The 17,377-nt window shown below is 35.0% G+C and overlaps 1 protein-coding gene across 2 annotated transcripts in view; it reads right to left on the reverse strand.

Moving 5' to 3' along the window:
• Positions 1–5,225: 5,225 nt before the first annotated feature.
• Positions 5,226–17,377, reverse strand: part of PDE3B (phosphodiesterase 3B) — a 94,754-nt gene continuing 82,602 nt past the window's right edge. For both annotated transcript variants that reach the window (XM_013957909.2, XM_013957908.2), the window contains 5 exons: positions 11,203–11,402; positions 10,420–10,623; positions 9,396–9,557; positions 7,763–8,006; positions 5,226–7,407 (listed from right to left, as the gene is read on the reverse strand). In XM_013957909.2, the coding sequence (XP_013813363.2) occupies positions 7,178–7,407; positions 7,763–8,006; positions 9,396–9,557; positions 10,420–10,623; positions 11,203–11,402 (1,040 nt within the window). In that variant the 3' untranslated portion in view covers positions 5,226–7,177. The remainder of the gene's footprint in view (positions 7,408–7,762; positions 8,007–9,395; positions 9,558–10,419; positions 10,624–11,202; positions 11,403–17,377) is intronic.

The following is a 17,377-nucleotide window of genomic DNA, read 5'->3' on the forward strand; positions in this document are numbered from 1 at the left end:
CACAAAAGCTACCTTTTAGGCTCCTTCAAGGCATCTTCAGATCTTGTGCCATTGTATTTTACGTTGTATAAAGACATACTGTTTTTGTCCCAAAGACTGTACAGTCTAAACAATGTTAATGTGAGAAGGTAGAGGGAAATGCAACATACCTTAAATATCCCATTTACACCATCATGAATGGCAAACAGTCTATAGAAAATTCAGGTTCTTCATATCTGAAAAGACCATTATATGTTTGAAAAGAGACCGTAAGAACAGTGTAATTCATCGTCTATTGCAACGAAACTCAGTGCTAAAGGTTAAAATTTACCTTAAAATCCCTAGTTGCTTAAACTAATTATCACTGTAAGCATATAATTTATATGATTTTCAAAAGCATTCAACACCTCTCAATGACTTCAGTATGCACTTGTTTTAAATCGAGAGAGAAACATTGCTTGACAAATACACAAAATATAATAAGCTTTAGCAAACTAACTTTAGATCAATCATTTTTAACATCTTGGCTATTGCATTACCATTTATTCATAAGCTGACAACTAGACAGAATCTTAAATATGGCTGAACTTCAACCATTGTTGTTTTTTCAGCAAGAATTCTAGATCTCTCCCTCAACAAATATAAAGACTGTTTCTGGTGGGAGATGCATTGACACTTACATACTCAGTGAACAAAAAACTGTATGTATGGACTGAAACAGTTCCAGCTGACACATCTAATTCATGCTGAATATTATCTGAATATTATCTACCATTGTACATATTTTCTTACTGGATATTTAAAATGATCCATATAGGATCTCATCTCTAGTCCAAGTATTTTCAAAAATAGGCCTAAAAAAGATCTCAATAAGTTCACTCATCTGATCCAGCAATACCAATTTCTGAAAGTTACCAAACTTGTTTTAAAAGACTTCCATAATACTCCAGGGCAATACGCTCCAGTAAGTCACAACCCTCTAAATCCTTAGACAATTTGCAATGTTTAGCCTGCATCTTCCTTCCCGCAATCTAAATCTGTTACTTCTTGTCCTACCTACTCTGGACACTGGAAACATTATTCTGAATACTTTGCTTAAGTATTTAAAGCTTTAGCATATCTCACTTAAGTCTCATCTTCTCTAGACTCAGAAAAATCCCCTTGAATTAATTTAATCTTTCTCCTCTTTAGGCCATGTCTTCTGTATTTCTGATCAGTCTCACTGACCTGTACTGGAATTATGCAATCTGCCTAATTAGCAGATATTTTTCCTGGGATGTAACATCTGAAATTAGAAACAGTACTTTGCTAATGTCTTATTTATGCTGAATAGAACAATATGATTACAAACCCATTCTCAAAAATAAATAAGACTGCTTCTTAGTTCACTTATCTGACAGAGAAGAAGCTGAGTTAACGTACACATCAGAGAGATGTGCAATACTACAGAGATTAGTGAATACCAGTAGGATCAATGCCATGATAAAACAAAGAGCAGCATACTAGGTCCATTTGAATGACCACATATAGGAGCAAGTTTCATGTCTAACTGGCATGGCTGACATAGAAGTCAGAAAGCAATCTGCTCCCCATATGTAATATGTAACATCAAGCTTACCTTTTTTGAATTTTTGGTATAACACATATGTATTAAGTCAAACATTAGTCTTTGTTTTATAAAGAAGTAAAATTGTTAGACTTTGATCTCATCCAAGGTGCAAAGGATTCTGCTGATCTGGAGAGATGAGTCAGAAGTGAATCATTACCTCTTTTTTTGGCAAGATATTTAGAATATAGACAAACCACAAGGTGAATAGTAGGAATCATTTGAAACACTATGCCATTGTAACTGTTACTTAAAGGCTCTATTGGTTTAATGTTACACATTTCTACTTTTCTAAAACCTCATAGAAAAAACACAAGACAGAAGATTTCTGCTATTTACAAGTTTTTTACTCTCTTCACTTAAGTTTCACAGATGGTAATGTTCTGCCAGGTAATACAACCCGCATAGCAGAGGCTAGCATAGGCACTAGTTGCTCTGACCTGTGATCTCTTGCAGTACAGAATCAAAAGACGACTCAGTGTGCAGATTCTAGAAGAAATGCTGCAGTCAAAACTTTCCAGTTGCGTTGTGCCTTTTTTAAAGGGTGTCTCTAGTGTCACATAGAACCAAATAAGCATCAATCACACAAATACATTAAGTATCTATTATTCAGTGTTATGAATGTATCACAACATAGTGTTTAAAGCCAGCCAATTTCTGGTCAGACATTTTAATCTCAGTACCAAAGGAAAACACTTTCTTCTTTACTGGAACCATTTTCTTTAGCTTAATGCTCTTATCAAGAAAACACACAATTGCTAGTTACTCTAGAGTATTAAAGACAACAGAAGTGAGACTAACCAGAAGTATTAGTTCAAACTAAGACAGAAATGTTTTAGAGAAATGAGAGCAACAATGGAGAACAAAAACATTGGGAGAGATTGCTCAGCTAGAGCTATGTACCCATTAGCTGGATTCAAAAGGATGTGGGGGATGCACACTACGCCAGAAGGGTCACTGCCGATTAGGAATTCAAGAGCACTGGAACACTTATGCTGGAGCAGCTTAGTCCACAAGCTTTCTCCCGTGTCTTCTTTGAAATACAAGCCATTATTCTTTCTCATTTAGCAGAAGACATCAGACTACTAATTGTCCATAGCCCTATTAAATTAAGATTAGATAGGGAACAGATAACAGCTGTGTTATTTTGCCAGGTTCATCTCTTGGAAGTCACACTATGATTATCACAACAACGTAAAGGCTGACTTCAGGAGATATCAAAAGGAAAATTCTCCATTGCAAAAATGAAAGTAATTGATTACCTCATTTGCCTTAACACAGACAAGAAGAAACAAGTTGTCCAGAAACAATTCTGAGAAAAGTTGGAGGAAAAAAACAAAACACTACCTTGATCATGCTGTTTATACCTCATTTAGTCAACTTCATATATTTATTTTCTCTACATTTTACAACTACATGAACATTTAACTTTTATTGGCCCCACAGATCAATATTCTCAAACTTGCACCACAACTTAAGTTACTACCATTGTATCATTATTATCAGTAAAACTTCATTTTCTAAAACCATCCATGAAACAGGTTTGACAGAAGCAGATAAAGAATTTATAAATTTGATGAGAATTAATCAATATAATTCAAATTTGAGGGCATTAACTGGGCAGCCTTTCAGATTTTTTTTTTCAAAAAAAATTATCTTGTGGTTTAGAATTGTTTATATTTTCTATTATTTCTGTACTGTGAAGCATGGATTAATGCAACCAATTTAAGGTTCTTTAATTTTACTTACTACGCAGTATGTCTTCTTATCCATGTTAACAATGAGAAGATAGACTGTAGCCAAGAACCGTCACCGGCAATAGTGACAGCCACTTTGTCATGGTGCATACAAATGCATATACCATGCTTACTTCTCCTTTCCCAGTTCTCATCTGCCAAGTTGAAATCCCTTCCTCCTATCCCCAAGCTAATTCCATCCTTTAACTGCAAATCCTCCCTCAAAGGAATCTCTGAGATTCCTGGTTTCAGACTCACCAGCATAAGATATCCTCTTGGCCAAAAACATCTGAGAAGACATGAGAGGTATGGAGCCAGAGGTGTAAGTTCTGCCCTGCAAGTTTTAGTGCCAGGCTGGGTTACCTCAAATTCAGTGTATGCTTGCAGAGGAATCGGAAGCCAGGCACTCATCACGCCTGCCCAGGAGGACTGGCTGGAGCAAGAAGTGAGCTCTGGAACTCTGCTGACTCCATTTGATTCACCTGCCACGGAGGGTGTGCACATCACTGTTTGACTGCCAGACGTCCAGTCACAATGCCTGTGAGAATGCACTCCTTTCTTTACTTTTGAGGAGAGAAAGGAGGCTGAAAAAGAGTGAAGAACTTCTTTCTCAGAACCGGTTATTTTTGTGACCTGATGGAGCTCTCCTCCAAGAACAGTGATCCCTTTATAGCCCTTTTATTAGAAGACTGAAAATTCAATGTAAGAAGTAGAGAGAAGAAATGATTCTATGCATACAGCAAATCATATCTTACCAAAACTTTGTTAATTTGGACTTACCTTAAGTAATGTTGCATCAGTCCTTCCATTATGAACCTTAGACTCACCATATGACTTTGTTGAGGAGGAAGAATTCATAGGAAGAGGATCTAAGTAGTTCCTTTTGACGATGTATAGCAGTACCATAACATCCAGAGGTCTCCAGAGGGCACAGAAGGAACTGGGCCCTTACAGGAACCGAACTTTGTAGTCTTGTTCTGTATGCATTGTATGCATGGGAGTAACTAATCTGACCAACATTGTAAAGGAAGGCAATGACGAGTTTGGGGACTGCCTTGATAGGAAGGGTGCTGAAGACATCACTTAAAACTGAGAATATTATCCCTAAAAGGTATGTCTGCTGTAGCAACACAAACTTCAGCGCAGGCTAATTTAGCCTACTTCTTGACAAAACACTTGGCAAGTGTGGCTTTAGGAAGTATTTTAAAGGTGTTCTTCAATGTGCTTTTCCTTGTTCCATAGCATCCCTTGGTAGCTGTGAATTGAAGTCTGATCATAGATTTAAATTTGCTGTAACTTCTTGATGGCCTGTTACCAGAAGCGGACTGTGAGCATACATACTGATGGAATGAGAACAATCTGCCTTACCTGGGTATATATTATTGTTGACAACAGCTCAATCAACCTTCTAATGACCTTCCTTCACCATTTTTGGATGATTAAGACACCTTCAGTTTCAGTTATCTCCACTTCTGCAAACATGTCCTGAACTGACCTTTGATGATGTTTATACCTTCTTTTTCCCCTTGCTCTAGAATAACAATTAGTCACATATTATGTATATATAAACAACAAACATTTTAAGGTGGATTTTGGATTGATTCACAATTAAACATATCTTTAAAGCAAGTTATCATAAACTGAAAATACCTAACTGGAATTATATACTAGCAGTATAGTTTAAACACTGAGGTTTGTTCCTTGTTTTTTCTTTTAAAAGTTGCTTCAGTATTTCTAGAGAGTATATTGGAAACCTGAGATAAGAAAGTTGCTGACAATGCTGTCAATGCTTTAATAAAAGATAAAATGTTATTTATACCTTTTATTCTTTTTATAATACTTTTTGATAACCATTCTTTTAAATGGAAAAGGATGGAAATTGTCACGTAAAATACTATCGCAGTAAGTTTAGGCAAGAGCATTTGCATCCTTTGGTCAGTCAAAGCAAGAATGAAACTAAATAGTATTAAAAGTGCTTTTTTACATACAAATATGTAGGCTAAACATGAAATGCTGAGAATACAGCATATTCAAACAAGCATAATTTCTGTTGTCTTCAAGTGATCTATCAGGGAAATATATGAAAAACAAATGTAAAGTACAAATGAATGACTGATAAGTGTCAGCCTCAGCAGTGCAGTATTTTATTAGTGACAAAAATGTCTGGTTTTAACACTACTTATGTGTTACAAAAAATGCAGTGATAGCAATAATGGCAGCAAAAGGGGATTTTTCACTGATTGTATAAACTAGCGAAGCATGTCTCAGTGGTCTTCTAAACAGATCCAGGAAGAGCTTATTAGTGGAAAATAAAAAAAAAATCCTTCTCAGTTAAACTGGCCAATCAAGAGAAGAATAAAAATTCAATGGTGTAAAATAGTGCAATACAATATGCACAAGGTTATCTTAGGCATGGTACCTCTTTTTCAAGTCAACTGACATAAATGTAAAGCAACTTGCGCATGTGTGCATTTGTTTTTATTTAGTTCAACCGCACAGCATATAAATGTTTACTATTAAAAGTGCACTTTTTAAAATAGCTTTATTTGCGGCTTGTATAAAGTGATTACATACTTGCAGCCTAATTTATGTATTTTTATTTTTTATTTTTGCAATTAGCCCTACAGTGGTAGTGTTCCTAAAATATATTTTTGTGGATTGTCTCAGTTTCTTATTTAAAAACTCAACAATCTAAAAAGTAATATACTACAGTGATGTTTATCCTAGCATTAGGCCTTACAAGAAATTGTCACATTCTGCTCTCCATATGTATATTTTAGCATGTACGTGCAACTTGAAGGCAATATAAGCTATGCCTGTGATGGAAGAAAAGATGTGGGACACAAAAATACACTAGCCATTTTGAAACAGTAATTTGTCTGTTTGTTAAAAAAAAACAAAACACTCTTTAATTCTCCTAAAGTTTTACATACAAAGAATAAATGAAATATGATCTTATTTCCTCAAAAATTAACACCTAAAACTGATGCAAGATAAGATTTATTATGTGGTTGACTTGCTTTTAAACAGGAACCTGAGTAAGGGCAAGAAATATAGCATTAAGACTAAAAGAATAAAATCCCTTAAATTAAGTAGCTGAACAAGTTTTTAATGTTCTACCACAGAACAGCAAGGCAACAGATGATAACGGCCTTGTATTCAATGATTTATGATGAACACCCGTTGCAAACCTGAATATTTTCTGCAAAAATAAAACATCAGATTATGCACAATAATAAAAAGCATCGGAACAGATGCACCTGGACTTTTTCTTTTTTAAAACACAAATATCAGAATTCAGCATTTATGTCACAGTCCTTGAACAGCTGCTCAGAGATGACTACATTAAGCACACTACTGCACTAAGTAGACACCCCACAACAGGCTTGCACTGCAACAGTAACATGGTTTCCAGATATGCACAGACTTTCTTATTCATGTTCAAAAACAACATGAAATACACAACTCAAAACATTATTAGGATTCATCCAACATTTCCTTGTTAGCAAAGAGTTCTTGCCACTTTGGTAACTGAAGTCGCTGAATGTTTTTAAAAATTGCAGGTACCTCAAGGAAAGTAAGAGTTCCATATTCAGCAAGGCAGCATTATACAGGATATTTTATACCAACTAAGGCATAAAGAACTTTGCATCATGGTATACAATACTCAACCTTTGAATAAAGTTTCATATTCTATGTGGTGAAAGTGCATAGGAGGGGGATTCCACTAAAATAGAGAGAATCCTCTCACAGTATTAAGGCTTTTCAACTTTATGCAAACTGTCAGTCCAAAGTCAGCACAGTGAAAAAAAGAGCACAGGCTTTCTAACATACTGAACACCACTCTGAAGTATTCTCAGCCTGTCTTCTCTTCTCCTAACTGTCGCTCTTCTTCCTCATCTGCTTCCTCAATAACCTGAATTTCATCTGCTTGAGGTAAGGATGAGATCTCAGTCAGCAGTTTAGCTCCTTCAGCTTTATTTTTTTCCTCTTCTTCAATTACTTTCTTCCATATTTTGTGATTTTCACTTAGATGGTGCATTAGCTGGCAAAATATTCGTCGTCTGCCCTTTTTCCTTTCAGCTTCTGTAAAATTGTAAACATATTTGATAGTTTGAGATGCAAAATACAGCAATTATATTTTACACATACAAAAGACAATGCTACTTTGTGAAAGAGATGTAGCTTTGAGCGAAAAACAGCCAATAAAAGATGGATACTCAGTCACAATATTTAAGCATTGACAGGATAAAGTACAAATTTCTACTTCAAACTGCAAGTCTCCTGTTATTAACAAAAATCTTATAAGTGTAGAATTTGTTTATGAAGAAGCATAATCTCAAAACATACAATATTTAAACTGTACAATTTCAACTGTCATTGCTATGTCTGGATCTATTAAAGGAAACACGTATGTGCCAACTCAAAAATAGACTCTTACTTAAAATGAGATCATCTTCCATTTCTTCATCATCACTCTCCAATTGTGCTCCATCATCGTCCTCAGCACTTTCTGCATCATCCTCATCGACCCATTGGCCTGGAAGCAACCCAGCTGCATTATAGGAATTACAAAGGGGGCCAACTATGTGAGTAATGAAAGATTCTTGCAGTTTTGCAAGTTGTGGAGAAGAACGATCCATGAAGGGACTTATAGGCAATCCAAGACTTGCTTCTTCATCCCCCTGCAAAAGAGAAAAAATAAAATACAGAACCTCCCAGAAAATTAACTTTAAATTTTAATTTTAAAAATTAATTTTAAGGACCGAGTAAATATCACATAGATTATATCTTTTTAACAGAGGCAATAATAGTATAGACTAAATGAATGAAGATGCAATTAAGACAATTTATAAGAGACACATTATGTGTCAGTCTTGCACAGCCCATAGTTCTCTCTCCAGCTTTGCTGCAAGATACCCTTGTGCACAGAGATCTAGTTTTATTGTGGCTGCTACTCCTCTGCCTTTACAGGATAGCTTCAGGGTAGGCAGAGATTTGACTTCAGCTGTCAAGTCAATGAACAGACCAAAGGGGAAAGTAATCAGCTAGAATAAGGCTTGATGGTAAATAGCTTCCCCCAAAAGCATGGGGTAGAAGGAGAGGAATCATAACATTCAGAATAAAATAATTATTTTCATTTTATAAACTGGAGAAGAATAATTTGGACAGTAGCTAATACACAATTCTGAGTTACAAATACTTCTCCTGACACTTCTGTGAGACCTGATACTGTTTTATGAACAAGCTTTGCCTAAAGGAACCACTTAGAATACTAAGGTCTTGCACTTCAGATTATTATTTCTCCTGTTTAAATCTCCCAAGTATTTTTGTAGTTTACCTGTATATTCCTAGTTTGAAAAACATTTTTCAATCCCTAGTTGTTGCCTCAAGCAGTTAACTCCTCAGAAAGTTGACCAAATACAGAAAAATAACACAGATAGTAAAAATGTTCTAGTATATATTTTGGGATGCTTACAGAAACTGTAGATGTAAAAATGGACAATTCTTCAGACTTTTTTCCCCATTAGTGGTGATAGAGAGAATTATTTATCAAAGTTCCACTGTAAAATCTTTTTTAGATTTTAATAATGTTAAAGTTACTAATGTGTATTTTTAATATTTATTTTTGAAATTTTGATATATCCTTTGCACTAAGAGTTAGTTAAGTACATGTTCCCAGTCTTGCGGTTTCCATACACATTCTTTGACCTAGAAAGATTCTAGTGAATCCATCTTCCCAAAGTAGAAGGAGTTGTTTTTGCTTACCAGTATCATCCCAAGGGGAAAAAAAGAAAACAAACTAAAATCTGAAAAATAAACAACATCAGTAGCGAGATTTTTTTCAAACTTCTAACACAGCTAATAGGGAGTAAAAGACTATGTTAGCATGCTACCTATAAAAAAAACAAAACTTGGCAGTACTGAGCAAGAGAAGACAGAAATACTTTACCTGAAGATATAACAGAAAGAATAACACTGAAATATTTAATTATACATTTGGTGATGGAGAAGAATTGATAATCTGCCCTTCAGTAAGAAAAACAAGAGTAAATTACACTTTCCATACCTACCTGCTCATAGAATTCATTGACAATGCCTTCTGTCCATTTCAGATGCAGCTCTCTAACTTTTGCTGGGCCATTAATATCTGCCAGTTTGATGCATATTTGACAGACCAGCAGGCGATCATTTTCATTGCTCCATTCTATACCATGACTGTTGATATCATTGGCCTGGTTTAAGCACATACATTTAAAAAAATTAAATTAAAGCTATTCAAAGTTATTTTTTCAGGCTCTGCACAACAGACATTGCATTTATATCATTTTCTGATTTATATAATTAAAAAAGCCATTTTCTATCTTTCAGAGTATGGAAATGTGAGAAATTATCAAGGTCAGATAATCTCACTGGAATTTTTAAAGGTTTAAGGAAACCGATGTTTATGGAAAAGGAAGGGAGCCAACTTTCTCCTCCCTACAGAAGTATGTGCTACAGTTTCCTGTGCGTAATTACTGCATTAGCTTAGGAACAAAATGGTATGCCTCATTTGAATCTTTAAATATGACTTCTCAATTACCATGGTTTTGATATTTATTGTCAAGTTTAAAGGTCAGGATATCCTGCATTCGTACATTTTTGAAATACTTAGGCCAAAATTCAGTCGCGATGTAATGCCATCTTAGATAGCCACTGGTCTGGCTCAGCTACTGCTCCAGAAGGTCTCCTGTATGTCCTGTGTCATATCTGCCAGCCCCATGGGAATGCTTATGTTTCAGCAACTGAATTCCAATAATTAAGTATGATCACAAATATTTTTGAAGACTTTTTTTGAGAAATTAAGTATATTAAAATAAAAGGCATTAAGAATCAGGGTCGAAGTCTATGCTAGTACTTTAGAATACATTAAACAGTTTGATTACCTTGTACAAATAAAATACTCTACTTGTGGGTTTTTTGGGGGGGATCAGTTAAGGTAAATTTAAATCATCTAAAACTTTAAATACAAGTTATTAATAGCAACAACCACTGAGTAGCAATACTAACGTCAGTGTATCATGACCAGCTCAGTGCAGACACGAAAATGTAACAAACCTTGGCATTAAATTCAGCAAGGAAATCAAAATGCTTCTTGAGATCTGTGGCAAGGATTGCTTCAATCACTAAAAAACGGAATCGCATGAATTCTACATGATCGAGATTTGATAAAAAGTTGTATTCTGGTCGTGATAAGAAAAGATTCCAGGCAGAAGCAGCATGATGATTTTCTAAGACTGATCTGTCATTGTAGAGAACAGCCTACAAAAGGAGAGAATCATAAATGTCAGAGTTAAGCTTTAAAATTGTAATTAAATATTCTGAAACATAAGGGCTAGTCAGTAATAAGACTTGATTTTATTTATTTATAATGAAGCCGTACTAGAAATGGTGTTTTGCCTTCTAGTTTTAAGGGCTAAAATGAACCAAAAATGGCAGATGAAAGAAGGAAATAGGTAAAAACATAAAAAAGAAAAAGCACTAAGTTTTTTTTTTCTTAAACAGAATTTCTTGTAAAATATCCATACATTAGCCACTTAGACAGTCCTAGAGCCAGCTCTCCATGAAATAATCATTTACCTGCATTGATTTATGTTATTGTTTTCAATTTTGTAAACTGAAAATTATTTCTACACATATACACAACCAATACACACAAAACACTTCAAAATTTATCAGGACAAAAAGTGTTATACAAGTAAATACAAATTACTTTCCCCCGTGTCTTAAATTGGGCAAATGTTCCCTAAGCAAGCAACAGTAGCGATATAGAAGAAAAGAATCTTCACTACTTTTCTGATTTTAGATAGAGACAATTTTCTGGTTAAAAGAATTTCTTACCTGAGGTGCATTTGTAGCCACTAGAAAAGCATTTGTACGACCAGGGTGATCATAATCATGCATGGCAGCTGCTACATATAAAGCCATCAATTCCAAGGCAGGAATGCTTGATGTCAGGCACCCATAGCTGTCATCAGCAACAGAGCAGCTTTTTGAAGAAATATAGCTGACTTGAACTGGGGAAACACCACTAGCTTCATCTAAGAAAATTGAAAGTATAAAAATAAAAATATATAGAACATTCTTTCATTTATATTTTATACATATTTAAAAAGACTCAGCCAGATACTATTGCTAACATAATCTTAATATAGTTATCCTTGTAGTAGTGGAGCTACTCATTTTCAAAGACAGACTTATTATACTTTTAAAAAGTCATACTATTGCTTATACTTAAACCAACAATTGAGAAGAAAAGTTGATAATGCAAGTAAGTAATAAATTCATCACGATCACACAGGTTTTCCAAAAGGGTTGATGCATTGCGAAAATATAACAAGCTCTGGCTGTTTCATGATGTAACACAAGGAGGGCAGACAAATTCCTACAGATCATCCTGGAGCCTTTAAAAACTGTCACTAAACTGGAAAGCCATACACTCCTTTTCTAAAACCAATTCTTTACCTATTACTACATACAGATATAATATATCTCAGTAACCTTATAAAAAGGAGACAAGATCTCACATTACAATGCTGAGAGATAGCTATCATTCACACAGCAAATAACGGAGATTTTCAGAAGAGCTGGGAGCATAATCAGAAAAAAGAAAGTTTTTAATTCACCACAGCCAGAGCTCACTCTTTTTGCCACATAATTTTAGAAGAAAAGATGGTAATTAGATACTTAGGAAACAGTATCAAAAGATTAGAGTTCTCTGCATTTACACAGTATACAAAGCTTTAGGGCACTAGTGTTGTTGCTTCAGCGTCAAGAGTTGCAATTTGCTAAATCTCATGGCAGAAGCTAGGCTTTTCTATACAGAATGAATCACAAGTGACCAAAAAAGTAATGTGGCTACACCAATTATCATCTGTGATAACACTCTGATACTTGTGTGCTCAAATCATACATGGGGAACACTGTGTGTAGAGGAAAGTAATTATTAGAAATGTTTCATACTGCAAGACATGTTCAGGAGGTAATTTAGTATTTTTGCAAATGTTTCTTTTACTTTGGCTTTTTAAATGTATGTCTCATTTAGCATGAGCTCTCTCTCCTATAAACAGTATGTTTGAGAGGATAAAATGTTAAAAATCACAATAATAAATCTTTCTCAAAAAGGAGTTTAATTCTCAGGGCATAATGTTATTAAGCCAGCTAACTCAAGGACTGCTATCAAGACCAAGTTTGCAATTGCCAGATCAAAAGATACTACACACTTTTTTCAACAACAAAAAGGCTACCAAATATTTATTCATTTAAGAGGAGTACGGCAACCCTAAGGTAGAAACTTCTACATAAGAAACACGTTAACACAGAATAAAAATTATTTATGGAAGGAGCTTACAGTCTTTTAATAAGTACCTTTAATAAAGAGTACATCATCTCTTGTATGTTCTGGGAAGAGCTTCTGTGGTAGGAGGTCAAAGAACAGACAACTGCAACATCCACATCCACCTTTACAGCGGATAGGAAGAGATCCCCAAAGACCCCAGATGACAAAAAACAGTGTCTTTTAAAAGAAAAACCTCCTTGATTTGGAGCCAGCCTTCTTAAATCTTGGGATCTGACTCATGAATGCTGAATTTTTGGGTGACAATACTCAAACTATAATCTTGTGACCACTATCATACAAGTCTAACTGCTTTTCATACATAAATAGTGAAAACAAATCTAAGATAAATAAAAAACCTAAATACACAGTCTAGAGCTTATGTACAAAAATTACACTCAAAAACCTATTACAACACATGAAAAAAATTACTTTTTAAATTGCAATATGAGATGCAAATAAAGCAGTACTACACTAACACGAGTCCTATCCATCTGCTGAATATATATCTACAATTATTAAGAGTTTCAGATTCCGGTCCCAACTCAGCAAGTTGCTGACAACACATCTAAAGAAATTGTCTTCTAGGACAAAATATCAAATTTGTTTTGTCAAAATTTCATGCCTAGAGAACAAAGCAAGAAAACAAAACTGCTATTTGAATGGATTTCTTCAATGATTTCTAAATACTATGTGTTTTGACAACCATTAACACCAATTCCTGAAAAGATAAAAATTAAAAATTGGAGAGGAATGAAGGAGAGGAACAAGGTGAACGAAAGTTACTAATATGGAAAAGAAACTTTTTGAAGTGAAGTCATCTGAAATATATTTTTTAATGAATAGGTCATTAACTACAATCATTTAAAAACACTAAAATATTATTTTGATACTTTTTTCCAATAATCTTAAAAAGAACTCACATTATACTGAATATAACTCTCTCTCCTTTGGAACTTAGCATACTTTTTAGCAGCATAATAATTGTATGAATGCACACTGCATAGTAAATAAGAATATTGCTGATATTTCCTCTTTTAAAACTGTTTAAATGGTTTTACTTTCCATTTCTAATAATTTTTCATATATTGACATCAAGTTACTGCTGTTGTCACTTTTTTTTTTTTTTGATCATATATTCAGTGTGCTTACATCAGCATGCAAAAAGCAGTGTTGTTGATTAGGTGCCTTTGAAAATATAAAGTATCAAAACTACTACAACCGATACAAACTTTGCAACCCTGGACTAGACAGAAGGGGTGAGATATCTAGCACCAAGGAGAAAAAGATTCAGCAATGAAGAAGGGAAAAGTCAACAGACTTAAGATTCGACAAATGATCTTGTGACTCCAGTGATACTGAAACCAGGATCACCAATATAAATTCTAACAGCTAAAAGGATAAGATATAAATTCTGGTTGTTTCCTTTGAAAACTACTCTTCTGAAGGATCAAAGAGCAATCTGATAAGTCTTCCTAGTCAACTAACTGCCAGTTTTTTCCATAATACCTTACTCACCTAAGAGGGGTTGACACCACTGTTAAAATCTTATAGGAAGTTCTTGGTGAAGTAGAAAGATCAAATGAAAGGATTGTACATCTAGAGGTCCTGGTTGCTAGTGAAATTATGGCATTTTTGACATGATGGTCTTTCTACACATCTTGATAACTGACAGGTTTAAAAAAAGTCTTCCTCTTAAACAGCTGAAATCACACTGGCTAGAGTGACCTCTATAAAGCTGAACTCTGGACCAACATGTTCAACCGTAGTTTCAGGATGAGCTATCGTTCTCTTCTTCTCTGGCATGAGAAAATCCACCGTAAAATCCCTTGCACCCATACTACATTGGAAACATCTCTACAGTGGGCCAATAGCTCCCAATAAAAACTTGTTTGGCCAGACTCTTGTGAGAAGATTCCTTGAAAAGAAAACCAAGGGAGGGAGTGAGGGCAGACAGGGAAGAGGAAGGATCACAGTACAGTGGAGAAGCAAGCTGGTCTCCAGTCTGACACCTAAGTATTTTGTTTTTACCATCCTGTGTATCTGACTGCAAAGTAGAGGACACAAAAGAGAAGACAGAGGAAGTGGAATAGGGAGCAGAGTAGATCATGGTGCTTGGCATTCCTTCAGGACCGCTGCTTGAAGAATACTTGCTAATTGGAGGATATAGAGTTGAATGACATTCTTCAGTATGCATGGCATCTAAAAGTAACTGAGAAGGATAAAGGGTGCTGCCTTTGGCCATTGTAAAAAGACCTTAGAATTGAAGAAATTCCTCCTAACATGCAGAGATGAAAAATGATGAAGAATCAAAGAATTACCTGCCAGCATTTAAATCAATGTAGGATATCCACAGACCAAGGATTGAGCAGAAGAGGCTCAAAGAGCCTTAAAGAGACTTGTATGTCATTTGACATGCCTGAGTTGTGCAGCAAGGATGACATACGTTAAGACACTGAGGCTTTATGCTGTATCCGAAAAACAAATCCTGAGCATGCCTTACATATCAAAGCACATATTAAAAGTTCCACCTACTATAAGAGAAGAGACTTGAGCAACAAATTTAGTAGATTCCAGAATGACTTCATTTATGGGCCATGATACCAAAGGCAGGGGTGGCATGCAGAAGATGTCAACCAATAGATACTCACATACAATTTCCTCACCCAAGAAGCATACAAAGATATTATTACCCACTTCAGCAGTTCCCGAAGCGACTGCTGATCATCATAATAAACTGAGGCAAACTTTTCTGCCATCTAGAATGATCAGGACTTTTCCACAGCAGAACAGTCCTAGTCATAGTAAGAGTTGCATAGTAAGGGCCAGAACAGCTTATCTCTTCTGTAAAGGGTTACTGAATATTAGTTGTTGGGGAACAAGAATCATCCAAAATTGACATCTGTAGAATGAGAAGATAAAAAGCAGTAAGTGAGATCAGAGATTAAGACAATTCTGCCACATAATAATTCCAAAGCTAATGTGATATATTGCATGTCCCCGTAAGAGTGCTGCATCCACACTTATTGCCCTCATCTGAGGGGAGAGGGAAAAAGAGATTTGCTTTGGTACTTGAAACCATATGGTGCCTTAGAAACCATAAAAAACAGGAACTCCTCTCTTTGCAGCTACAGTTCACTTGTGCTGAAGAAGTCTGGTTCAGAGAAATGTTTCAGTAAGCACGGAAGGCAATCTAGTGGAACAAGGCAACACTGTTTGGCCATCCAGTCTGTCTCTCTTGATATCTGATTGCAGTTGCTGTCATTAAGATAAGAAAGCAACCATAATAATCTAAGCTTTTAATTATTAAAATGTACTGGTATGTATTCCATGGGAGGGAATGCAGAGAAGGAGGGAGACCGGCGAAAAGATGTGTCTCAGAGTCCAAACTACAGATTTTAGAAAATCCACAGAGATACCAATGGTTACTGATTACCTTTAATGTCTCTGTCACTTCTTCTTAGCAACATGACAGTAAGGGGAAAGCAAAAGTCCTCCAGCTGTTATGAAGACTTGGAATTTCATTCCCTTCTTAAAATGACAGCACCAAAAGAACATGTTACAGTTTTGCCCTGACCTCAACAAGACTGAGAAAGGATGAATCAGTGTCTTCCTTAGTATTTCTATAATCTGCTATTTCTTGAAATTGCAGACCTATAAACAAAGCTCAGTGGACAATACTGCAAAAGGAACTGACTCCGTTAGTTGAAAATATTTGCATGATAAGGAGAGCCACAGTGGTGTTCTCCTCTTTTCTCTGGGCAGAGTCACCACTTTTTTTAATAAAATGCAATAGTATGTATTTCATCACTGCTTAATAAAAAGGGGCTCTTTTGCCTTACTAGATCAAATGAGGATTAAAAATCATACCAACTTTGACACTGAAAAAGCTTCAAAGCAGTAAGACTATAATTTCATATTTTTAATTTTACTTTTTAGAGAGGGAAGAAGGAAAAAAAAAGGAATTTTTAACATTTTTAATTCCTCCAATAAGTCTCCAGCCCCAACCCTCTTAACTCTCATAGGAAGAAAATGCAATAGGCTATAATCAGTGAATGCGGACAAGTTTGGAGGAAAAGAAAAAGGCGGTAGCAGAGGTGGAAAGAAATTAGGAAAAAATATATTAAGGAAGAAATAACATATATGGTATGATATACTCTACAGTTCCCAAATTACTTCAAAAAATTACAGCCTTCTAAAAGCCCCATGACTTGCATCTTGTCTTTCTTACTGCATAGATGAAACAATGTCAGAGTTCTTCAGGAGTGCTGAATTTCCTCCACTTTTTTTTTTAATATACATGTATTTTAGCATAAAAGTTTATATTTAGAAGTGTATTTTATATATATAATATATTCATATATACACACACACATATGAATATATATTATATATGTAAAAACCACAGAGAGTTAATTCCATAAAGTCACAGACAACACAAAAGTAAACTTATTCAGAACTAATGTCATTCAAATTTTGAATTTAAGTAGTCTTTATTTCTTTTTTAGGGATTATATTTTTCAGTTGTTATTGCTAGAGTAGTTACATCAATACCTGAATGTCTACATGTGATTTCTAATATAGGATTCTCAGATACTCATTTTTACACTAAAACCATCAAGCCGAAATTGAATTAAGTGAAATACTTTGCTTTGGTATTTTTACTTTGGGTGATTTAAT

This window comes from Apteryx mantelli, chromosome 4, assembly GCF_036417845.1.
Source record: "Apteryx mantelli isolate bAptMan1 chromosome 4, bAptMan1.hap1, whole genome shotgun sequence".
In the NCBI taxonomy this organism is placed as follows: domain Eukaryota; kingdom Metazoa; phylum Chordata; class Aves; order Apterygiformes; family Apterygidae; genus Apteryx; species Apteryx mantelli.